This window comes from Suncus etruscus, chromosome 14 (assembly GCF_024139225.1).
Source record: "Suncus etruscus isolate mSunEtr1 chromosome 14, mSunEtr1.pri.cur, whole genome shotgun sequence".
Taxonomy (NCBI): domain Eukaryota; kingdom Metazoa; phylum Chordata; class Mammalia; order Eulipotyphla; family Soricidae; genus Suncus; species Suncus etruscus.
This window is the reverse complement of record NC_064861.1, coordinates 16,796,825-16,823,332: the sequence shown is the minus strand read 5'-3', so window position 1 is coordinate 16,823,332 and position 26,508 is coordinate 16,796,825. Positions and strand designations below refer to the sequence as shown.

Below are 26,508 nucleotides of genomic sequence, written 5' to 3'. Positions count from 1 at the left end.
CAAGACCAGACCACATCCCAGAGTGTTATTCACCTTGGATTTATGTCTCCTATCCAGTTAGGTCTGAGGAATCCAAACATTGATGTTCCTGTGTGTCCCTGCTTGTCATTAACACAAATACATATGGATCAGATGGATATTGTCTTTGAAAAGAACAAAATGCACATCTTTCTATTTTTGATGTTATTTTATTCAAATCATTGTGCTCTACAAAGTCCTTTATAGTTGAATTTCAAATACAGTGATTCAGGGCCATTCCCATCACCAGTGTCAACCTCCCTCAACCAATGATCCCAGAGAATGCACAGCATTTTTAGCTCAATCAGTGCCAACAAGGGGAGAAGGCACTGGGAGCAAACTTTGGCATGATTATTAATTCCTACTGTATCTGAGGACTGGACTTTAAACCGTGATTATTACTAAAAACCCATCTCAGAGCCTAAGAATAGGAAGCCCACAAGCAGCATCGCCTTACAAGCCAGGTGTCTTTGGTGTGAGTTTAGGCTAAGTAAGTATCACAGATGTAGTGCTCCTTGACCGCAGGATACCTTAATGGACGTTTGAAAAAAATCTAGCTCCAATTAACGCTTTCTCTCAGTATTTTGGAGGTATCAGGCTCTTTGACTATAAAACAATTAGATGACAGTATTTCTAAATTTCCTTGCAACCGGAAATTAACCTTGAGATCGGGCAATCCCCACAATTTCCATCCCTAATGAGCGCAACATCACCATCTAGTGGAGAAATGCTAATAATACAGCCAGATAAAGTCCTTTCATCTGAAGGACTGTTCTGGTATTGGCATTGGTAGGAAGTAAGGTTCCACCTTTAATGGCAGAAGAGACCAGCTCCTCTCTGCTCCCTGCAGGAGATGGACTGTTCCCACAACCTTTGCTGGAAAATGGAAGAACAGAGCGTCTGGCACTGCAGTTTCACAAAGAGCAAAGCCTCTGGTTTCTTTTGGTTTGGGGTGGTGGTGGTCAAAACTGACTCTGCACTCAGGAACCAATCCTGGTGGGCTCAGGGGACTATATGGCAGGCCAGGGATAACCAGTCGAGCTGAATGAAAGGCAAATGGCCTTCCTGCCGTACTATCACTCCAGCCCCCAAAGGTGCCTTTTGCTGTTGCCTCTCTTGGTCTCTCATTTTCTTGGACCCATTGCCTCTGTGGGAGGAGGTTGGAAGACCTACTTGACATCCTTAGAACATCCTCTGGACTGCTGAAGTTGGCACAATTTAAAAATCAAGTATCTTTGATTCTGTCTGTCTGTCTCTGTCTCTCAGAAAGGTAATACACAACTCACTTGCAGAAAGCTAACTGATTCAAAATAGTATTTCCAAGCCAAACTCCAAGGCAAGGAGTCCAACTCTTTTTAGAGATTGAGTATTGATAATCCTTTTAAAACAGTATATTTAGTCTTTACAAAAAAATTTTTTTTAAGTCACCTTAAAGCATTTGCCTCACACATAGCAGCAGGGACCAGTCTCTCCCTGGTACCATGTAAGAACCACCAGGAGTGATTCTTGAGTGTAGAGCCAGGAATAAGCACTGAGTACAGCAGGGTGTAACCCATGAATATAAAAACCAAACAAAAAACTGTTGGCAGTAACAATGATTCATGTAACTTGTACATTATAATGATAATATAATGATAATGTAACTATGAATAAGTCTACTATAATATGAAGAAAACATTACATAATTTTAAATAAAAACATTGTATCAGAATAATTTTAATATGCAATAACTTCATGGCTCTTCATCAAGTAATTAAATAACTTACAAGAGATTGTATAAGAAATTGAGCATATAAAATGGAAAGATACTCCAGCTCCAATGAACAGCCTGGAGAGGAGCATGAGCAGGAGACAAGTATTATTACAGTAAAATAATTACAATACTGAAGAAAAAAAAAGTGAGGGGTAAACTGTGTCAATATCCAGGGTTAGAATGTAGTTTTTAATATGTAAAGAAATGCTGATCTCCATATTGCTTTCCATAAAGGTTGTACTAGACAGCATTCACAATATGGAGATTCCTTCACAAACTGGAAATTGAGCTTCCATACGATCCAGCTATACCACTCCTAGGAATATACCCGAGGAACACAAAAATACAACACAAAAACCCCTTCCTTACACCTATATTCATTGCAGCACTATTTACCATAGCAAGACTCTGGAAACAGCCAAGATACCCTTCAACAGATGAATGGCTAAAGAAATTGTGGTACATATACACAATGGAATATTATGCAGCCGTCAGGAGAGATGAAGTCATGAAATTTTCCTATACATGGATGTACATGGAATCTATTATGCTGAGTGAAGTAAGTCAGAGGGAGAGAGAAAGACGCAGAATGGTTTCACTCATCTATGGGCTTTAAAAAAATGAAAGACATTTTTAACAGTATCTCAGAGACAAGAGAGATGAGGGCTGGTAGGTGCAGCTCATGACATGAAGCTCATCACATAGAGTGATGAGTGCAGTTGGAGAGATAACTACACTGAAAACTATCATAACAATGTGAATGAATGAGGGAAGTAGAAAGCCTGTCTCGAGTACAGGTGTGGGGGGGGTGGGGAGGAGGGAGATCTGGGAAATTGGTGGTGGGAATGTTGCACTGGTGAAGGGGGGTGTTTTTTACATGACTGTAATCATACAACTATAATCATATTTGTAATCATGTTGTTTAAATAAAGGTAATTATAAAAAATGTAAAGAAAAAGAAATGCTGATCTATTTTTTGAAGTGAGTTGAATCATTTACATTCTCAAAAGTAGGTCCTTATTCTTGTCCATACCTTCCATACCTGCCTGGCCTAGCCTAACATTTCATTTAAGCCCAGACAGCAATGTAAATTATTAGTAATACATTATTGTAGCTTTTGTTGTTGTTGTTGTTGTTTTGTATTTTTGGGTCACACCCTGCATGCTCAGGAGTTATTCCTGGCTCTGCACTCAGAAATCACTCCTGGCATGGGGAGCCATGTGGTATGCCGGGATATGAACCACTTTCCGTCCTAGATATGTTCTTACAGTTTATACCTCTTGTTCTTAAGTCTCTTAAAAGTGTGTTTTGAAGTATAGAAAATTTTCTTTAAAGTTTTGTTTCGGAGACCGAGGGTCCTTGCAAGAAATCTCAGCAAACAAACAGGGCTTGGGGACTGATTCAAGGGCCTATGGATGCAGTAGTGCTCCAGTCTGGTGGTGCCTTCAATTATTACCTCGGACTCCCAAGTAGTAGTGGTTGGACTGAGTTTCCCAGGTCAACAATTGGAGAAGCTCAGGTGAGTAAGGGATTGAATCTAGATGGCTTTATGCAAGCCAAGATTCTTACTAGATTATCTCTCTGGCCCCAGAAATTTATTGTTTTAAATCAAAGTACAAACCAAGTCATTTCCCTCTAGGTTTTCTTGTAGAAGTCCTAATTTTTCTCTTACATATTGACCTTCCTATGATTCACTGAGAGGTGTATATGTGTTTATGTGTGGGTTGAAGAGTTTAAATGTTCAGTGACTACAATGGCACATTATTATAATGCAGTTTCTTAAGAGCGTAAAACAGATTATGTTCTATAAATATTCAAAACATTTTACATATATCTCTAAGGTCTTATCTAATTCCCTGTATAAGAAGTCAATTTTTTTGAGGGGAGACACAAGTACAAAATCACTTTCTATATTAACTAAATTATTCTTTTATATTTTTAAAGAATTGTTACTTTAACCCTATTATTTGATATTAAAAATGACAAGATTTTAATAATTTCAAAATTTCATTTAATAGGCATAAAGCATTTTAATTACATTCAGTTATATTTAGTTTAAATAACAAACTCATATACATATGGGGCTAAATATTAAAATACAAATGGAAATAAAAAGGTTTTGAAAGTCCTTACTTTCAAAAAAAACCCCAAAACAAAAAAAGTCCTTATTTCCAAATTTAGAACACTGTGAACTGCTTAAAATATTCCTAAGCAAAATATATTTTCAGAAAAACACAAATTGCTGATAGGAATAAGTGCAATATATATACAATAGAACATAATTCAGATAGGTTCAATTCACACATATATATATTTCAAAGTACAAAACAAAAAGTCCAGTAACTAAAAAATATAAGCAAAAATCAAAAGTGACATTCTAACTAATGCACCAATAAATATACTATGCTTTCTTAGAAAACAGTAGAAGACTTTATGCTGATCCAAGAGTTTTACTTCTTTGTTCTCAAATATAAAAGCAGTATATTTTAAGAGGCATTTTTGTCTCTAGAATTGAAATTTGTTATTTATGTATGTAAGCTTATATAAATGTGAATACATATGTATACATAAATACATATGAAGAAAATCACAAGAAATGCTATCAAAACTTTCTCTTTAAAGCTCAACGACCAAATATTCACTACTGTGGTAAAGAGATCAAACCAAAGAATTCTGAGATGTAAGAGAAATATGAGAATTGGTACTACCACAGTATTACAAAAGTCACCCTCTTCCATTTACTAAAATATAAATATGCAAAAGAGAGAAATCATACCTGAAAGTATAAGGAGGATAGAAAGTATTAGAAAATCTACAATTAACATTAGAATTATGGTGCTCTGTGGGCTTGGAAGACAAACAGCAATCAAGTTGACACTTGTAATGAAAACTATTTCGTCTGGTTGTTTTGGGCCACACCTGATGATGCTCAAAGCTTACTCGGGCCTCATGGAATGCCAGGGATCAAACCTAAGCTGGCTATGTACAAGTCAAGCACTACCTGCTGTACTTACTGCTCCAGCTCCAAACCCTACATTCTAAATTTGTATAACTTGTTTAAATTTTATCTTGTCTAAATCAAGTTTCCCTAACCAAAACAAAAAGTTAATCACTATGCTCACATACAAGCAGTGAGAGAGAATGAAGGGTTATGATAGTCCTTCATCAGAGTCAAAGGCAAGTTCAAGAATGAACAATGCACCTATTCTGATCTGATCGAAGGCTGGGATGACTTTCCTTTCCTTTAGATTTGACTACATTTCACCCAAAAAATATCTTTCCTATTTCCTATTCTCCTAATTGGACTAAAGGTTAAACAAGACAGAATGAATACTCCTTAATCACCACACTCTATTCTTAAAAGGGACACTTTAAAATTTGGTTGTTTTTACCTTTTATTAAATTTCCTTTCTTTTTATTTCTAATGACAAATCTTTAGAGATAACTTCTAAAATATTTCTTACACATACTGTTAGGTTGTGACTTTCTTAAAAGTAAACAATTTTCTTTGCACTAGAATTCAGCTAAAGAGTTGTAAATTTGTCTTAATTTTAAACAAATGAAACATTTACTTTTACGTAAGTTAAAGTAGCTGCTGTGCCAAATAATTAAGCCGAATCAATTACAAACATATAATCAGCCAGTCTCTATCACAGTTATAAAAATTAAACTCATCTTTTGGTCTTTTATATGTAGTAAATATGGTTCGTACTACTCTGAGCCAGGGAAGCCCACTGTGAGCACTGCCTTCTTCAGTTGTGTGTCAGTGCTTTCAGGTGTTATGAATGTTATGAATAGGGAAGATATCCTTTTGTAGCCAAGGGTTTAAAGAAAAAAAGAAAGAATCCAAAGATGTCCTAAAGATCACAAATAATGTTAGAGATCAATCAGTTGTGCTTTTTTCTCCCAATGGAAGACGTTCCCATAACTGGAGCAACTGTTCACCAACCTGAGGTTCTAGTTCCTAGATAAGACAAAAATTTAAAAATGAATTAATTTTTGTCATCAAAAGCTTCTAACAATATTTTTTAGCAATGTTATATAATGTTCTATTTTACTTTTTTCCTACTCTAAGTTCCTAAAGTCATACAGCATGCATTGTCCTAATTCTCTGTATTCACACTTATGAAGCAGACTTCCAGAACTCAACACTGTAAGTAACCTACAAATACTGTGATTATGTGAGATACATTTCTAAGGAATATTTCACGTATTTTTCTGAAATTAATTTTTTCTTTTAAACTGCTTGTGTGAGACTGAGGGTTAAACACAGAGCCTTCACACAAGTATGGCAAATAAATCTCGACTGAGAGAAATTTGTGCTTAATGGCATCTCAGCACTTTCCCCACCCCTTCAAAGAAAAGCTTGAACTTCCAATTCATTTATGTGGAATTTAACATTAGATGTATGGGGTTTTTGCTTACTTTTGTTTTAAGAAACTATAAAAAAAGCAGCCAGTGTGGGTAATCCCCAGCACCTCAGGGCTGGAAAGGCACCAGAAGTGCTCTCAGCTCTTGCAATGAATTAATCTGTTGATTAAGAATCACCAGAAGGTTCAATTTACAGCAGCCCAAGGTACTCTGTAGCATTGCCAGGCGCAACCCTGGAAGTTCCCCCAAGTACCACCAGGGTAACTTGGATAACCCCTAGCACCCCTTTCTTGGCTCCTTGAACTGAATCTTGGGCAAGAGAGATGGGGGGGGGGGGTGAACTAGAAATGAAACCAGAACACTGGTGGAAGATCTAGAGCATTTTGGTGATGTAGTTCTGTACATCAAAACCATTAATGTTAATACTGTAATTATATTAAAGGAATTAATGAAAGGCTTTTTACGGGGATGGTGGAAGGGTTACAACAGCAGTGCTCAGGGCTTAATCCTGGCTCTGTACTCAGGGATCATTTCTGGCCATACTCAGGGGACCAATCACATGGAAAGACAGCAATATCTAATCAGTTGCATTCAAGGCAAGTACCCTATGCACAGTACTATCTCTTTGGCCCAGGAATTTACAAAATGTTAGAGAACCCCATGGGAAAGCTCTATAGAAAAAAAAAAAAAAAAAAAGAAAGTACATATTTTTCCTGGAGGTGGAACTTGAAAGGTTTCTTTCCTCCCTTCCTCCCTCCCTCCCTCCCTCCCTCTCTTTCTCTCTCTCTTTTTCTTTCTTTCTTTCTTTCTTTCTTTCTTTCTTTCTTTCTTTCTTTCTTTCTTTCTTTCTTTCTTTCTTTCTTTCTTTCTTTCTTTCTTTCTTTCTTTCTTTCTTTCTTTCTTTCTTTCTTTCTCTCTCTCTCTCTCTCTCTCTCTCTCTCTCTCTCTCTCTTCCCTCCCTCCCTCCCTCCTTCGCCCTCCTCCCCCCCCTCCCCCCTCCTCCTCTTCTTTCCTTTCCTTTTTCACACTGGGTGATGCTCAGGGGTTACTCCTGACTATGTGCTCAGAAATTGCTCTTGGCTCAGGGGACCATATGGGATGCTTGGGATCGAACCAAGGTCTGTCCTGAATCAGCAGCATGCAAGGCAAACACCCTACCACTGTGCTATCCCTCAGCCCCCCTATCCTTTTTTCCCTTTAACTGCTCATAAGGCTTTTGCTTCGGGGGGGGGGGAGGGGGGAGAGGGGAATAGTGGAGGGAGAGAATAGAATTCCTTACGTTGAAAAGAAGGCACAGAGATAGTTTAGAGCAGGGGTCTCAAACTCACGGCCCTCGGGCCGTTTGCGGCCCTCCACACAACATTTTGTGGCCCGCGGCAGGTCTTCAAATATCGCAGTATTCGCGATTATTCGCTTACCAAATAATCGCAATAAAAATCGCATTAATAAGAAAAAATCGCGTTAAACATTTGCATACCCCGAGCAGTTCCGTTCGGGATGTGCAAATGCTTAATGTGATTTTTTTCTCACTAATGCGATTTTTTATTGCGAATATTCGGTAAGCAAATAATTGCGAATAATTTGCGCCTAGTGCAGACGTTATTTCCGCTGCTCCTGCCCGCTGTACCCCCTTTTTTTTGGTGTGAAATCCCTTATGCGGCCCTGCCTCACCCTGACTTTGCCTCCTGCGGCCCCCAGGTAAATTGAGTTTGAGACCCCTGGTCTAGAGGCTACGACTCTTGCTTCTCATGCAGCCAGCTCTGATTTGATCCCTGGCAGAGCATACTATCCCCAAAGCAATGCCAAGAGTAATCCCCTAGCACAGAGCCAGGAATATCCCCTGAGCACTGCTGGTTGAGTCCCAAAAACCCCTTTCATAAAAAAAGAAAAGAGGACACAGGTAGTATTCATTTCTTATTCCCCACAAATAGGAAAGGCATGATGTAATAAATATATGTTGTTAAAAGTGCTATGGAAAACTAAATTAAAACAAAAAAAAACAAAACAAAACAAAAAAAAAGAATCACCAGAAGGGGCTCCCCACCTCCTGAGCTGCAGCTGAAGGACAGCACACTGCTCACTCTCCAAAACTGAGAAACTATGATCTGATTATTGTATGTTTTAACTTAAAATTTGATCAATCTCAAATGCTTATTGTAGAATAAAAAACAAAGCATTCTTAACTATCATTTAATCAAAAGTCTATCATTTATAGTCCTCATGACAGCATACTCTACAAATAGATAGAACAATAAAAAGATTAACTCTATGTTACAAAACTACTTAAGAAGTTAAGTATTTCTACATCTTTAGATTTTAAATTAATCCAGAATTACTCAATTTGGCCTACATATGTAGTAAGGGAGCACAATCCTCCATGAAGTAATTTATGTTTTTCTATATGCAAAAATAAAGAGAAGCCAATTTCACAGTATATTATACTCCCTCAGAAACATTTGTGAGTAGGCTGCTATTAGTTTTTACACATCTAAATCATTATTTCCCATGTGCATTTGACATATATAGTGTCAGCATGTTATTTGTACCTCATATAAATCATTGAAAAAGAGCAAAATAAAACAAATAAAAACTAGAAGAAAATAAAGTGAATGTCACTATATACCTGTCCATCTCTGCTTATCTGGACCTTTTTGTTGTCGTTCCAAGGATTCAATAAGTGGTGTGCAAACTGAAAAGGAAGGCTTTCTTTTCGTATCCACTCCACCTTAAATACTCCTCCGAGGCCAGCTGAGCCCCAGTCCTGGCTCTTCTCCTTTCCTATCTCAGAAGACATCCGGGAAAATCCCTGTGGATAAAATGAGGGGAAAAGGAAAAGGTGAGCAAAAATGAGCCTACTAACAAATGAAAGTTAGCTATTCATTATATGCTTTTAGTAAAAGTTTATCAAATTTTAGAGAAAAAATTTCCAATCTTCTAACAATGTAAACATTAACAAATACCTCCTAATATTGCAAGTGGTAAATCTACATTTATCCCATGATAAGTGGATAAATATGACTTCTACGGTTTATACTCCCCCAAATTATAATACATTTATTGCTTTTAATAATATATGTACCATATCAGATAATTAAAAAACACATTTCTTGATTTTTAATAATTCTTTGGCCTATTTAAATGAACAATTTATACAAAGTCAAACTTCTCATTACTTTTTTAATCAACCTGGGAAATACTAAATCTAAAGTTGTCACCAGGAGAAACTGGTTTATCCGGAGAGGCTCTGAGAGGACAATACAAAAATAGAGATTTCTATTCATCATTTCCTTAAAAAAGGTGAAATACATTCCTCAAGCAAATGTTTTCTTGCAACCCAAGGCAACTAAAAAAGCCAGGTTCTGATTTTTGTCTTTTTATCATATTTATCTCCACAATCTAAAGTGCAGCAGAACAAGCCACTTTCTTTACTGTTTCAGGATGGCTCACCTGGAAATGTCCAGATCCTTGAACAGAAAATACCAAGTAAACCATGCTGCTTTCCCAAAAGGCTCGATTTAGTTTCCGTTCATTGCTAGGGGTTGTAGACCAGATACCCTTCTGCTGAGAAATTTCAAGGTTTCTCAAATTGCTACTCTTCATTATGAAGTATCGAGTAGGCATGTTTGGTCTTGGTGAAGGAGATTTTGAGCCCTATAAAAGAATTCATACACTCTTGAAAGGCAAGCTGACTTTTCAAAATCAACAGACTCCCACTAAATAAGATATCCATAAACGTGTCAACCAAAATGTTTTATCAAATATTCAATGAGTGCAAATGTTTCTCTAGCACACCTGAAAACCTAACCAAAGCTTAATCAAAGTGAAGTAAAGAGCCTTTTTTTTTTTTCAGGGGAGAGCGCGAACGCAGTCCTTTTTAAGACCTTTCAAAAATGCCTTATCAAGAAAAGACACTTAGGGGCCGGAGAGATAGCACAGCGGTGTTTGCCTTGCAAGCAGCCAATCCAGGACCTAAGGAGGTTGGTTCAAATCCCAGTGTCCCATATGGTCCCCCGTGCCTGCCAGGAGCTATTTCTGAGCAGACAACCAGGAGTAACCCCTGAGCACCGCCGGGTGTGGCCCAAAAACCAAAAAAAAAAAAAAAAAAACCCTTGAGGCCGGTGAGTTAGCATGGAGGTAAGGTATTTGCCTTGCATGCAGAAGGTCAGTGGTTCGAATCCTGGCATTCCATAAGGTCCCTCGAGCCTTCCAGGAGCAACCCCTGAGCGCTGCCAGGTGTGACCCAAAAACCAAAAACCAGAAAGAAAAAAAAAAAGAAAAAGAAAAAGAAAGAAAGGGCACTCAATCACTAACTTTGTTTATATGATACGTGTATTTTCAGAAAATATTTTAATAAGCATTCAAAAATCTAAAAATAAATCAAAAATAGTTCCAGCTTATTGTGGGTAGTTTCCAAGTGACAGTACAGGGGAGGCAAGTAAGAATCAAAATGACTCCTACATACAATGTTAACAAATAACTAGAAACAAATTTTAAAAAGCAACAATTTAAAATATATAAAACACATAGAGCAGGAGTCTCAAACCCAATTTACTGGGGGAACGGCAGGAGGCAAAGTCGGGGTGAGGCAGGGCCGCATAAGGGATTTCACAAAAGAAAAAAAAGTTCTCAAACGTCATTATTAACAGGTTTTTTTTTTTTTTTTGTTATTTGTTTGTTTTTTTGGTTTTTGGGTCACACCCGGCAGTGCTCAGGGGTTATTCCTGGCTCCAAGCTCAGAAATTGCTCCTGGCAGGCACGGGGGACCATATGGGACTCTGGGATTCGAACCAATGACCTCCTCTGCATGAAAGGCAAACGCCTTACCTCCATGCTATCTCTCCGGCCCCATTATTAACAGTTTTAATTATTACTTCTGAACATGAATAGAACACTGAGTGAAGATCATGAACAGTTCTTCTGAACAAGGCATCTTTTGCCTATTCCTTGCTGCCAGAGACTTGACAGCACTTCTTCTCACAAATCTGAACCACATTTGGCTTTAGAGAGGAAGCAGTTGAGACCCTCAGTATGGCTTGAAGATGATCATCATTAAGTCTTTACTTGTACTTTGACTTATTTAAGTACAATGTGGAGAATAACTTTTCACACAAATATGTGCTCCCAAAAAGGCACATAGTGCGCTTGAACATTCAGGAAAGCTCAGGGAAGCTGGGGGCAATTCTCTCAAAAATTGCCCATGCGTGTCTGCTTTTCCACTAATCTCCCTGAACTTGGCTTTGAGATCAGAGTTGCATTGCAGGTCAATGAGCTCCATTTGAAGCCCAGGAGGGGAATCTTCCACCTCAAAGGAAAAGGGGTCCCCAAAATTTGGAAAGTGGCTCTGTGCTTTTTGAAGTCTGCAAATCTGGGATCAAATTCCTTCTCTAGCTTAAAAATAGCATCAACATATTTCTCACCACTGAATGGTATGCCTGCATCCACAAGTTCCTTGCATACTGGGAAATGGCCAACGTTTGTCTGAGAGAGCTGGGATTTCATAACCCAAGTTTTGTGGAGAATGCTCTCACGTTGTCACAGGCAGCACTGATAAGCTTCCCGGGCCTTGTAACATCTTGTTTAGTACATTCAGTTTATATGTGATGTCAACAAGAAAAGCTAAGTCCATGAGCCATTGTGATCACTCAACTCAGAAACAGCATTCCCATCCTTCTCCAATGAAGGCTTTCACTTCTTCTCTCAACTCAAAAAATCTTTTCAGGACATTTCCCCTGCTGAGCCAATGTACCTCGGTGAAATAGAGCACATCTCCATATTCTGATTCCATTTCCTCTAAAAAAGCACGGAACCTCCTGTGCTTTAAGCCCCTGGATCTGATTTGGTTGATGCATTTCACAACAACAGACATCACATTGTTACATGGCAGGCATTTACTGCAAAGGGCCTGCTGATGGATAATGCAATGAAGAGCAATGGCCTTCTCTACACCCTCCTCTTTAAGTTTTTTTTTTGAACAAGTGCCACCAGTACATTTTTCCTCCCTGTCATCGATGGCACTCCATCGATTATTATTCCAAAAAACCTCTTCCATGGCAAACCTGCATTCTCAATGGCATTACACAGAAGCCAAAATATCTCATTAGCGGTGGTCTGGCCATGCATTGGAATTATTGTGAGCAGCTTCTCAGTCAATTCAAAATTGCAATCAACACCACACACATAAATGGTGAGCTGCGCAGTGTCTGTTATATCTATGCCCTCGTCAAGAGCAACTGAGTATGCATCAAAACATTTGGTTTTCTCACACAGTTGATAAATGTCACTTGACATGCCAGAAATGCGCTCTGCCACAGTGTTGGCAGAAAGGCTGATTTTGCTAAACTGACCTTTCTTTTCCAGACAGATAAATGCTTGCAGCCTGTAACATGCATTTTTTAACAAACTCTCCTTCTGTGAATGGTTTCCCTGCCTTAGCAATCATCTCACTAACCATGTAACTAGCTTCAACTGATACAACATTCTCTTTGGTTGCTTTCTTGAAGAAATCTTTTTGCTTCATTCGACATGCTTTAAGACTGGCAACCCACTTGGCTCTCTCATTTCTGTGACATTTTGCACATTCCTCAGCATGTTTAGTTGAATAATGGCATTTCAAGTTGTATTCCTTATGCACTGCATCTTTCTCTGAGCAAGTAAGACATGTGGGGATGCCCCTGTGCTCAACAAAGAAATACTGTGTCTCCCACTTTTCCTGAAATTGTCTGTGCTCATCATCAATCTTTCTCTTCACTTCAGGCTTTGATGAAGTCATGATGAAAGTATGACAATATCTAATTCTGTAATAAACTTCTCTCCCTTCTCTCCCTTAGGCCTTCGATAATGCAAGGGACAGCAGCAGGAGCAGCGGAAATGACGTCTGTGCTAGGCGCAAAGCATTCGCAATTATTCGCTTACCAAATATTAGCAATAAAAAATCGCAAATAATCACATTAAACATTTGCATACCTCGAACAGAACTGCTCGGTGTATGCGAATGTTTAATGTGATTTTTTTTCTTACTAATGCGATTTTTATTTCCGAATACTGTGATATTTGAAGGCCTGCCGCGGGCCACAAAATGTTGTACGGAGGGCCGCAAATGGCCCGCGGGCCGCGAGTTTGAGACCCCTGACATCGAGGATAAAGTTAACAGACATACCTGAATCTATAAAATATTCTAAATACATTTTAAAATATCTAAATGAATGTAGATATATACCATGCTTATGGTACTAGAAGACAATTAAAATAGTTAATTAGGGGCCGGAGAGATAGCACAGCAGTAGGGCATTTGCCTTACATACCGCTGACCCAGGAGGGACCTGGTTTGATTCCTGGCATCCCATATGTCCCCTACCCTGCCAGGGCTAATTTCTGAGTGCAGAATGAGGAGTGGCCCCTGAGCACAGCTGGTTGTGGCCCAAAGACCAATCAATCAATCAATCAATAAAGTTTAAAAAATAAAAATACGGGGCCGGACAGATAGCATGGAGGTAAGGCATCTGCCTTTCATGCAGAAGGTCATTGGTTCGAATCCCGGCATCCCATATGGTCCTCTGTGCCTGCCAGGGGCGACTTCTGAGCATAGAGCCAGGAATAACCCTGAGTGCTGCCAAGTTTGACCCAAAAACCAAAAATAAAAATAAATAAAATTGTTAATTATCAATTATCTTCAAACTGATCTAAAAATTCAATGCAATTTCACTCAGAATACAAAAATAAAAATTCTGTACAAATTGACATACTGATTCTAAAATCAGCATAAAATTAAAAAGAATCCACAGAACAGCAAAAACATATTAATAAAGTATAAAACTGGATAACAAATTGATTTCAACATATACATCTATTAATACATAGATCAATGAAACAGAATAGAGCCCAATATATAGATACTTGGTAGTCACTGAAAAAAAGCAAACTAAAAAAATTAATATACCCACTACAAAGTTAGAGTCATAATTTCAAGTACTTCCATAGATAACTAAAAAGAGCAAAAAAATACAATGTTTTGGAAAAAATTGCATTGTTTCTTATAAAGTTAAACATTTACCACACAATCTCAAAATTCTCCAACTGGGTAGGTAATAACCCAAGAACAGAAAACATCTAATACAAAAGACTTCTACTAAAATGTCCATAGCAGATTTATTTAAAATAGCAAAAAAGTAAAAAACAACTATTCGGCAATAACTATTCAGGAAGTAGTAAACTAATTTCAACACACAATACAAATAAATTTAAAGAAATAAAAGGAACCAGTCAACAAACTAGAAACATGATTTCATTTACAGGAAGTTTCAGAAAAGGCAAAACTCAAGGGGAGGATAACAGTTCAATATTTACTGAAATCAGATTACAGTATATGCATACTTAGGTATAGTTATATAATCGTATACATTTATAAAAATTTAATGAATTGGGGTCTGGAGTACAGTGGGTAGGGTAGCTTGCCTTACAAGCAGCTGATCCAGTTTCAATCCCCAGCATCCCATATGGCCTCCCAGTATCACCAGGAATAATTCCTGAATGCAGAGTCAGGAGTAACTTCTGAGCATCACTGTGTATAGCCCCAAACAAACAAACAAAAAAACCAAAAATATTCAATGATTTAGGTAGTCCCAAATGTGAATGTTACAGGGAATAGGCCATACTTACACAGTTCTGGCAGAAATGTTCACTAGAACACAATATTTAGCTAAATAACCCTAATAAAACTCACATACTAGCAATGCAGGAAAATAATTACACTGTAAATTAAAAATATTTTAATTACAATAAATTTAAGTTATTCATATTAATCTTTTAGTCCTAATTTTCAATTCATTATCAAAATTTGTCTATCTAACTCCCATCCAATATTATATTTCATAATATAGCCACTAAAACAGATAAAGTAATTAAGATGAAAAGAAACTACTATTTTCAATCCTGAAATTATAAACCAGAAAAGGAAGATTATTTAATAATTTTGCTTAAATATGAATATGAGATGTGCTGCAAACTGTTACTTAGTACAGTGACTTTCAGATACCCTACCTTCCCTGAAGACGGAGGTGAAGGGCTAGCACAGGGGCTTGGATAACTATTGCTGTCTGTAGATTTCACTGAGGACTGATCAGATCGATCATCAGTATTTCGCTTAGGATGTAGGATTCCTCGATCTTTGTACTTCTGAGGTGGATGAAGTGCGGGAGATGGAGATTTCATCAATACTCTTAAGTGAGAAGGAAAAAGCAAATATCAGTTACAGATAAGCTTTAAATATAAAGTAGTGCTATTTTAAATAAGTTCCAAGATTTATAAAAATACTTTTAAATAGGAATTCATTCTTCTTTTATATTTAGTTGACAATCTCTTATGACGAGAAGTTTTCAACAATTATTCATATATTTATATTTAACATATTTTTATGTCATAAAACTTATTTAAACATATCTCTGCTAATGGGCCTCAGAAAAGTGTTACCTATTTCACTTCTTTTTCTTTTGGTTTTTGGTCCAGACTCAGCAATGTTCAGGATTTCTCCTGGCACTGTGCTCATTACACTTGTTGATAAAATGTTATTTATAAATGTACCTTTCTGCAGTAGTAGACTCGTCAGGAAATTCAGTATCTGTTGAACTTTTCCTACTATTATTTGACCTCCAAGATGATGCCAAAGGAAGTTCTTCTGAAGACATGGGCCTTGGCCTTTGGCCAATCCCAGATGGTTGCTGTAAACCTGCAGACTGTTCCTCAGTGCTCAGAACAGCTATAATTGCTCTTATAGTAGCTTCATCAACTTGAGACCAAGGTTTGGAGGGAGCTCTCATTCGGCGTAAAAATAAGCTATGCCATTTCTGTCTAAGTTGCAGCAACAAACTGGCTGCCTGTAAAAAAGTTTTCTCGATTCAAATACATATAAGGAAAACATACACACTAGCAAGGTCCTTACTTTACCTGTGCAATAGTTAAGTCTGTAATACCATTATATTTCCTATTGCTGCTAATTTATTTTTTGTTGTTGTTGCATAAAGTTGAACTTATTTACCTATTTCAAGTATTAGAACTGCAAAAAAAAAAAAACCTACAAAATCAAATGTAGTCTAATGAGAGAGATAGAAAACCATGTATACTCTACCATGATGGCTATTGGAAAGGTTATAAGCAGGTTGATAACAATACATTTAGTTTAATTCATGCCTGTAGAATATCTAAATGATGATTACCAGAACACAGCTGAATTCATTCACAGATTCAGAGGAAGGCCTAAGCTAGAGATGCAGACTTAGAAATCATCAAATTCTAAATGGTTTCTACAAGGTGTGTAGAATTATACCAGATTATGAAGTTGCCATATTAGAGAAGCCTTAAATATAAAAACCATGTTTAAAATAAAGCCATACACTAGGTTTTTCATATCCTCTATGGAAATAAATCACAATATATGTAAAGAGGTCCTAGAAAACTGGAAAAACAAGCTGCTTCTGTAACTTACGTCTTAATATTAAAGACAAAATTCCATCATAACAGTATGAATGACTGGACGAAAGAAATTTACTACCGGGGCCAGAGTGACAGCACAGTGGTAAGGCGTTTGCCTTGCACGTGGCCAAGACAGGACACACCCCGGTTCGAATTCTGGCATCCCACATGGTCCCACGAGCCTGTCAGGAGCAACTTCTGAGAACCACCAGGTATGGCCCAAAATCCACAAAAAAAAGAAAAGAAATTTATTACAACTTAAGAAAGCAACTTACCTCTGGCTCTAGTTTGAAACTGAGCCATTCATCAAGTTTCAAAGCTGCCAGGTTAGCAGTAGTTCTATCCTCCACCTCACTGTCACTACTGTCATTAGGAATACCATCTGCTGTTCACACATATTGAAAGGACAAAAACGTACTTTTAGAATTTTATATCATAGTAAAAAAATTGATATAGACCTTATGTTACACAAAAATTCCTAATAAAATAGTAACCGCCTGTTATCATGGGCATAGTAAGAAGATAAAGAAGGAATCTAACTGGGGAAAGGGTTCCGGGGACCCTCATCCATTGGCAATATGGAAGAAGAGGGATAGCACATATCTAAACCATAGACTCAACAACACTGAAAATATCAGGCACAAGCTGCAACAGCTGAACTTTAAAATGTGCCTGTTGGGGGTGGAGTGGTGGCACAAGGGGTAGGGCATTTGTCATGCATGTGCTAACCTAGGACAGACTGTGGTTCAGTCCCCCAGCATCCTATATGGTCCCCCAAGCCAAGAGCAATTTCTGAGCACATAGCCAAGAGTAACCCATGAGTGCCATGCCATGAGTGTCAACAGGTGTGTCTCCCACCCCAAAAATACATAAATGTTTAAAATGTGCCTGTCAAGGCTTTGGATCAGGAGGGAACTTGGGAACCCTGGTGGATTAAAATTGACACTGGAGGTGGAATTGGTGCTAGAACATTACACATCTAAAACTATCAATAGCTTTATAAATCATGGTTCTTTCTTCTTTTTTTTTTTTCTTTCTAGGCTAGTCAAGTGAAGCAGTGGGAGTGGAGAAGGAACAAAGGAATCTGTAACTGGCTGTGTGATCAATTAATTGTAAACACCACTGCACTCAGACCAGCCAATCATAGTTCTTTAACACATATTTTAAAAAATCTAAAACTCAATGAGCATAAAAAGCTCACAAACTTAGGAGGACCACCTCTTTAATGAACAGAATTATTTTATTTTATTTTGGGGCCAAACTCAGTGGTGTTCAGGGTTTACTTCTGGTTCTGCACTCAGGGATCATTTCCGGCAGTGCTAAGAGACCACAAGGGGTGGTAGAGATCAAACCCAGGTCAGCTATGTACTATCTCTCTGGCACCAAGAAGATAAATACTTTTAAATAAAATGTTAGCAAATATTCAGCAATCAACAATACTTCTTAATCACTAAAGATTTCTCAAAAATGACAGTACTGTTTTTATTAAAATAGAAATTAACATCAAGAAAACATTAGAATTTAATCTCGGGAGAGGATTTGGGGCCAGATCTGGTAGTATTCAGGGACCTTATGAAGTTGGGAATCACTGGAGTCAACCCAAAGATGCTCAGGGGCCTCCAGGCAGTACATGCTCAGAATCAAACTTTGCAACATGCTTGTCATATTAGTAACTGCTATATTATCCCTGTCTCCTGTCTTTATTTATTTATTTTTGGTAGGTGATGATCAAACTCCGTGATACTCAAGGCTTACTACTGGTTTTGAGCTCAAGGGTCACTCCTGGTGGGCTCGGGGGACCATATGGAGTACAGGAGATAGAACCTGGGTTGACCTCAGTCAAGACAAACACCCATCTCTGGCCCCAGCCCATCTTTCAATTTTGAATGAAAAAATCTCAGTCCTCAAGCAAAAAAAATGTATCAACTAATGGAAAATATAAATAAATGCACAGGAAATATATTTTCTTCAAAAGGAATAAAACTAAGAGTAAATGATAGGGATTTAATTTTAAATTATAAATAGAAGATTAAAAAACCAGCAATCACAAGTACTACTGTGCATATCAAAATTACATAATGTAATTTCCAATTTTCTGACTTCACAACACACACACACACACACACACACACACACAAACGCATGCATGCATGCACACGGATAGGGATAGGGGTATGTTTCCAGATTCATTTGGCAATGCTCAGGGCTTTCTCCTTGCTCTGCACTCAAAGATCATTCCTGGCAATGTTCAGGATAGGAACCAGGTCAGTCACATGCAAGGCAAACATGTACCTACTATACTTATCATTCTGGCCTCTTGGCCTTGCAAAAATATTAAAAAAAACAAAAACAAAAACAACTAAGGACATATAGATGAAGATATCATTGCACCAACAGCCTCACCTTAAAAAGACTCTCATGAGTACCAATCATGCTAAACTATAACACTCTCTGAACCCAATCAGGCCACTTAATCTACCTACTCTCATCAAGGCCATCAATTACTGGCATAATGCCAAAAAGATATCACTTTTTTGAGACCTCTCTATTTTTTTTTGAGACCTCACTTTTAATCTTTCAAAAGTTCGATAAAGCTGATACTTTCTTCCTTGTATCTAAATAGTACAATTTGCCAGATTTTTCTTCAAGAATCTTCTCTATACATTTATTCTCTTTAGGAAAACTATTCACATGTCTTTAAAATCAATTATAAACTCCCAAATTTGTACTATTAGTCAAGCTTCTTCTGAACGCAGGATATATAAATCTACTACTTCCAAAAATAATATCTTATGTAGAATGTCTTAGGCCTCCAATATTTAAGGTAACTAAAACAAAATTCAATTTTTCCCTACATACAACCTGTTTAAGTTTTCTGAACCTCTAAAAGTATAGTACTTCTTAAAAAGCTACCACAAAAATTTAAGTTACTGATTTTCCCTCCCCAACTCATCACTCACATCAACAGAGGATGAATTACTGGTACCTCTGAAATAATTTGGAATCTATTTCCCATCATCATTCAAGTTTCATCATGAGTTCACTGAAAAAGGTTCTGATTTGTCTCTTCTTTCTCACATCTTTAGCAATCCATTTTCATAGCCAAAATGGACTGCTAAAGTTTTCTGACCTTAAGTCCCACCATAAACATATGTTACTAAAAACTCCTCCAATGGCTTCTCTTGCATCTGTCATTCATTAATTTCTTTCAATCTTGCATCCTATTGATCACTTATTCTCAATTACACAACTCAGTCAGTTCCAAATACAAACCAGAATTTAAGCATTTGCCACATTCTTCAATGTAAAGCAGAGATCTCTATCTTTGCATGGCTCACTTCTCAAAGAAACATTTCTGGGGATCTCCTCTAAAAACAGATCACTCACTCCCAAGGCAATCCTGTTTATTTTCTGTTATTCTAGGCAGACAATTCACTTTGTGTTGTATACCTTTAGTCACATGTAAATTCCTAAGAACATTAATGCCTAGCTTAGCTTATTTTTTATTACATGCAAATACTTGACATAAGGCTGATACCCAACCAATATACTTGATAGGAAATGGTCAAAAAATTACAGTCATTAATATAAAATTAGTTTTAAAATATTCTCTTTTTTGTTGTTTTTTGGTTTTGTTTTTGGGCCACTCTTATAGGCGCTCAGTGGTTACTCCTCACCCTGCGTTCAGATATCACTTCTGGCAGGCTCAGGTGACTATATGGGATGCCAGGGATAGAACCTGGGTCTGTCCGGGGTCGGCAGCATGCAAGACAAATGCCCTACTACTGTGCTATCTCTCTGGATCCAGTTTTAAAATATTCTATACCACTAAAATGGCACAATGCATGGACAAAATTTATAGCATAGAACTTTAAAACATAAAAACTTTAAAAAAGCATTAGTTGTTAAGAGTGATGGGATTGTTTGACTATTATTGTTTCTTTTAAATAATCACCTTTATTTTTATTTGGCCATATTTAAATTCAAGTACAACAAAAAATAAGTAGCTTTTTCACCTTAATAAAAAGGATAAAGTTAATATCAAGATACTTTAGAAATCAATTTCATGAATAGTGGCGTGCTCTTAGTATTCCCTTATTAGTCTTCACATATCAAAAAGCTCCTACTGCTTAAATCTTAGCAATTAAAAACTTTAGTTAATTAGGCCAGAGAGATAGCTCAGGGAATAAGGCACTTGCCTTGCATGTGGCTGACCCAGATTTGATTCCCAGCACCACAGATAACCTTTTTAGCACTGCTGGAAATGATCTCAGCAGAGTCAGGAGTAAGCCTTGAACACTGTAGTGGGCACAAAACAAAGACTAAAAATTTATTTAATTTCTCAAAAAATGATCTCAACAGAGTTTCATTTCCCTTATAATGTATTTACCTCTAAAAGATGAAGGTTCCTGAAGAGCATTACTTGCCAGCCTCGCTGGTCCACAGAATACTAATACAGTGACAGGTGTCACTGCTGAGCAACATCTTATATTAGCTATTCTATGAGCTCTGGTCATTTCATCATAAATAAGCCAATCTGTGGGAAGTGCCTGGATTGCTGCAGCTTGACCGTTGGCTGGAGGAATCTATTGGGGGAGGGAGAAGAGTTCAACTTTATAAACCATATTACCAACTAACTTACTGAACATACTTTTAAAATGTAAAAAGTCCATCAATGAAAGTCATATGAATATTAATACCTAAACACTCAAGACAGTTTTATAAATGTCCTCATTATACATAAATTACCTCTTTTAATGCTAACTTTGGTGAATTTTTGGCATTGATTGTACATCAACAATATCTTAAAGAAAGTGGAATTTGAAGCCATTTTTATTAATTCAACTATATAAATTATATCAGTTGCACCACAAGATAAAGGCATAATTAAAAATGTTTGATAGGGGGTCTTGGACACTTTAGTGGCAGTGAAGTGTGGCAACCCTGTATATCACAACTATAATATTCATAAACACATTACCTAATCTATAATAATAAAATACTTTTTTTAAATTAAAAATTATTTACCTTTTTATATTGAGGCTGACTGAGTACTGAAGTGGGATGAAAGCGGACTTTCTTTTCTTTTGGTCCCGTCAGTACAACATTTTCTCTATCCACATGGACTAAATTTGGGTACATGCCAGCTACCAAAGCAGCTTTAACAACAGCCCAGTTCTCAGAATTTGTGTTAACATCTCGAATGTCGCCTCCACCTCGTGCTCTAACAAAACCTAGGAAGAGAAAAAAAGTCACAACTCTTCCTACTGTGCAAAACAGGACTTTTCAATGTGTGGAATTTTGACACAAAAGAGATAACTATATCTATCTACATAAGCTTAATGACACAAAAGTTGACAAAAATTAGTACCAAATAACCTGTGACTAATTTACTACATAGAATCAGTATTCTAAGGAAGTTAGGTTTGCTCAGGGTAAAATAAGAAAACACAGTAGAGACTTGAGAATCTCAAAAAAACCCAAACACATTTCTCTAAAAAAATTCTTCATAAACAATGAGAAACAAACTAAAATAATAGCCAATAATCTAAATGACTGACTGCTCTGGCTATTAAATTCTGGCTATGGTATGTATTAATCTAAAGATAAGGTAATGAGTTTCAAAGGTCCTTCACATTTTTCCAGGAGACAACTCTAAATCCTCTTTCCTTTGAAAATTGTGTTGATCCTTTAATTCAAGAACTTGTGCTTTTCTTATTTGGAAGAGGCAAGGATGGGGGAGGGTATGTAGGGTCAAGGCCACTCTCAGCAGGGTCAACTCAGAGACCATAGGAGATGCCAGGAATCAAACCAAATTCAGTCATATGTGAGATAGGCACCTTAATCTGTGCCTCTCTGTCCTCTAGTAATTTTCTTGTGACCATTCACTTCTGCAAGGCATTACTCAAAAATAAAATCCAAAAAAGCAGTCCTAAAAGAAAACAGCAACACTCACATCCTCTTGGAAAAAAAACAAAAAACAAAAAACAAAAAATCAAAGGCTAGGGATGGAGCTCAGCAGTAGCTAAGTAAAGCACTTTACATGTGTGAGGTCATGATATAATCTCCCTGGCACCTGGGGAGTAAATAAAACACTAATATTTATAAAAATCTACTTAAATTTTCATAATTTCAAATATCTCAACAATTGGCTATTAATATTGATAAAATGCATTATAACTTGGTAGCAAAAATTCAGTCAGATTTTAGGAGGCATTCTCAGTGATTTAAAAAGATTCTTATAGAAAACCTTACCTGATGCTCTAAGTTGACCAAGCAACTGAGTTCTCATGCCTATAATTATCTCCATGGTAGCTTGTGAAAGAAAATTCTTTTCACAAAAGGCTCGTTCCCACCCATCACTTCGTGCTTTCTGCCATGCCTACATAAATATAATTACATAACATTTACCAATCATTTCTTAGTGAGATTCCAAATAATGAAAACATTATGTTAGTCACTCAAGGGATATAAAAATAACTGAAAAACATTACACTAATCACTCAAAACCAATTTTCCTTTTAACTATTTTGTAAAAATCACAATCAAATTAAATTTGCTGTGACTGGCCAGGAAGAATTCCCAAATGCAGAGTCAGAAGCAACCCCTAAGCACTGCTTGGTGTGGCCAACCTTCCAACCCCCACCAACAAACAAAAACAGGAGTATATCCGGCCAGAGCAATGGTAGAGCAGGTAGAGCATTTGCTTTGCACATGGCAGATCCAGCTTTGATCTTCAGCATTCCAAATAGTCCCTGAACACCAACAGGAGTAATTAATTACTTTCTCAGTTTTGTTTTTTTTTTAATGTTTGTTTGTTTTGGTTTTGGGTCACATCCAGCTGTGCTCAGAGGTTAGTTCCATGACTCTGTGCATGTTTAGAGAACCATATGGGATAGGGGATCAGACCCAGATCAGGTATGTACAAGGCAAACACACCCTCCCAGGTGTGCTATCACTCTGAGCGCAGGAGTAATTTCTGAAAATAGGGCCAGGAGTAACCCCTGAACAATGCTGGCCCAATAAAACAAAAATTTATCATTAGTTTATACTCAAATACCATATGAAATCTTATAAAATTTCAATGAGAACCAAGTATCAAGTAATCCAATGATGTAACTACCCTTTCAGATGCATCTAACTGTTCTCCTTTAAGTTGTTAAAGGTTTTAAATTTTATTTTTTTTTTTGTTTTTAGGGCCACACTTGGCAATACTTAGGGCTTACTCCTAGTTGTGAGCTCACTACTGGAAGTGCTCAGGAGGACCAATCATGTGGTTGGGGATTCAAACCAAGTGGCATGCAAGGCAAAAACTTTACCTATTGTACTATCTCTCTAACCCCAGTGTGAAAGATGTTCAAATGAAAAAGGCTGTCACTAAAATCTTTGTTCAGAAATTCTGACAAGACAAAAACAATTATTACAAATGAAGAGGAAAATTTCCTATTCTCAGTGAGCACCTTCTGCAAAAATGAAAGATTTTAAATGTATAAGCACACATATAAGAGAATTTAAGGATAAATAACATGTTCACCTCAAAAAATAATGTTCTCTTCCCTATACAACTGAATTTCTAAATTATGTAACAGTTTCCCTACTAAGAATTTTTTCCCTCTGACATTCATTACTTTCTATGTTTTATTTCTTTTACCTTAAAGATTTTAAGAGATGGGGCATTTTATGTCATAAAATTCTTAACATGGGTTCAGAATGTACTGTAGGTAGGGTATTTGCCTTGTAAGTGGCGCTGACCCAGGTTATATCCCCTGAATCCTACCAGGATTGATCCCTGAATAAAGAGTCAGGAATAAGCTCTGAACACAACTCGGCCCAAAAGACAAAAATCTTACCATCGTGAATGAATGACAAAAAAAGATGAAGTCTAAATTCAAGATAATTTTCATCAAAACTGTTTTACACATTTTAAATAGTATTTTTAATATAAATAAGAGAGCATCCCTTGCTCATAATGTGAATGAAAAATATGAAATTTGAGAAAAACATAATATGATCATTTAAATAATAGGAAGATATTTTTCTTATTAACATGACTATTAAAAAGATTAATGAAATAAATTTTTCCTATAATTTTAATATTTCCTTTGGAAAAGTATGTAACTAGCAACATTTTCAGAAATAAAATAACAATGATCATACCTGAAATGCTCTGAGAAGTGCCATGTGATCACTGAAAGTTCCTGCAGTGAAACGTTTCCTACAAAGCATAGCAGCACGTTTTTGAGAAGCCTGGGTTGGTAGCACAAATGGGTCCCGGTATGCTAACGTGCAAGCAATTGTAAGGATTGGGTCTAAGCACTTTAAAACAACAGCACAGAGGACCATTTTACCCAGATGTGGTTCAACTGGCAAGTCAGCCAAGTGATATCCAAGTTCAGTGAGATCTTCCCATGCATCCATTGCATCAATAGTCTAAATAAAGTACAAAATACAGTTTGATTAATTTGTAACAATAAACACTCACGAATAGCTATAGCAACCCTTAGGAAAAAGAATATGAGAAGTGTCACCTTCCCCAACTTTAAATTGTACAAGACAACACTCATGGTATTGGAAAAGACAGACCCTCAGATCAATGGAATAAACTTAAATATTCAGAGAATGTCCCCAGATATACAATCTATTTATCTTTGATAAAGGGGTAAGAAATTCAAAATGGAGCAAGAAAAGCCTTTTCAACTAGTGGTGTTGGGACAACTGATCAGCCATATGCAAAAAAGCAACCTTGGACCTCCATCTAACACCATGCACAAAGGTCAAATCCAAATGGATTAAAGACCTTGATATCACAGACCCCAAACCATAAAGTATACAGAAGAACATGTAGGTAAAACACTTTATGACATTGATACCAAAGGCAAGGAGGAAACATTACTGTTCCAACAAGAGAAAGCAGAGATAAACAAATGGGACTATATTAAGCTGAGAAGCTTCTGTATCTCAAAGGAAATAGTGACTAGGATACAAAGGCCACCCACAAAATGGGAGAAACTATTCATCCAATAACCACTGAATAAGGGGTTAATATGTAAGATATACAAAGTACTGACAGAACTTAATAAGAAAAAAATATCTAATCCCATCAAAAAATGGGGAGAGGAAATGAACAGACACTTCCTCAAAGAAGAAATGCAAATGGTCAAAAAACACAAGAAAAATGCTCCCGTCACTTGTTACCCCTCCTCTAATTCCATATGCTAATAGCTGGGAGGGGTCTGCGGTTGCTAATTAAGATATTCCCTGGGAGGAGTGGGAGAGAGAGAAGACTCTTAAGGGTGCTTGGAGGGCAGTGAAGAGGCTACAAGAAAATCTTAGCTGAGAAATATACATGGCAGTTAGGGCCTTAAAATAAAGTTGGCTATCTCCTGAAACTTAAACTGACTGCCTATAAATCATTTCTCCACCATTATCTTGCAACCTACAGATCTGCTAGTCGAAGGGGCTACAGGTGCCAGGCCAAGCCGAGGGAGGCCTTACCTACCAACAATAATGAGGTACCATCTCATGCCACAAAGACTGGCACACATCACAAAGAACAAGAAATATCAGTGCTGGCAGGGATGTACAGAGAAAGGATCTCTCATTCACTGTTGGTGGGAATGCCGTCTAGTCCAGCCTTTATGGAAAACAGTATGGAGATTCCTCAAAAAACCGGAAATTGAGCTCCCATATATCCAGCTATATCACTCCTAGGGATATACCCTAGAAACACAAAAACACAATACAAAAATAGCTTCTTCACACCTATATTCATTGAAGCACTATTTACAATATCCAGAAACCGGAAACAACCCAGATGCCCAACAACAGCTGAGTGGCTAAAGAAACTGTGGTACATATACACAATGAAATACTATGCAGCTGTCAGGAAAAATGAAGTCATG

At 37.1% G+C, this 26,508-nt stretch overlaps 1 protein-coding gene across 1 annotated transcript in view; it reads right to left on the bottom strand.

The window, feature by feature from the left end:
* Positions 1–5,654: 5,654 nt before the first annotated feature.
* Positions 5,655–26,508, bottom strand: part of YTHDC2 (YTH N6-methyladenosine RNA binding protein C2) — a 63,306-nt gene continuing 42,452 nt past the window's right edge. Inside the window, exons 20-29 of the mRNA XM_049786838.1 lie at positions 24,764–25,036; positions 22,862–22,988; positions 21,635–21,840; positions 20,997–21,192; positions 16,882–16,991; positions 15,719–16,011; positions 15,179–15,356; positions 9,590–9,793; positions 8,766–8,948; positions 5,655–5,735 (exon numbers count right to left, since the gene is read on the bottom strand). Of these exons, the coding sequence (XP_049642795.1) occupies positions 5,655–5,735; positions 8,766–8,948; positions 9,590–9,793; positions 15,179–15,356; positions 15,719–16,011; positions 16,882–16,991; positions 20,997–21,192; positions 21,635–21,840; positions 22,862–22,988; positions 24,764–25,036 (1,851 nt within the window). The remainder of the gene's footprint in view (positions 5,736–8,765; positions 8,949–9,589; positions 9,794–15,178; positions 15,357–15,718; positions 16,012–16,881; positions 16,992–20,996; positions 21,193–21,634; positions 21,841–22,861; positions 22,989–24,763; positions 25,037–26,508) is intronic.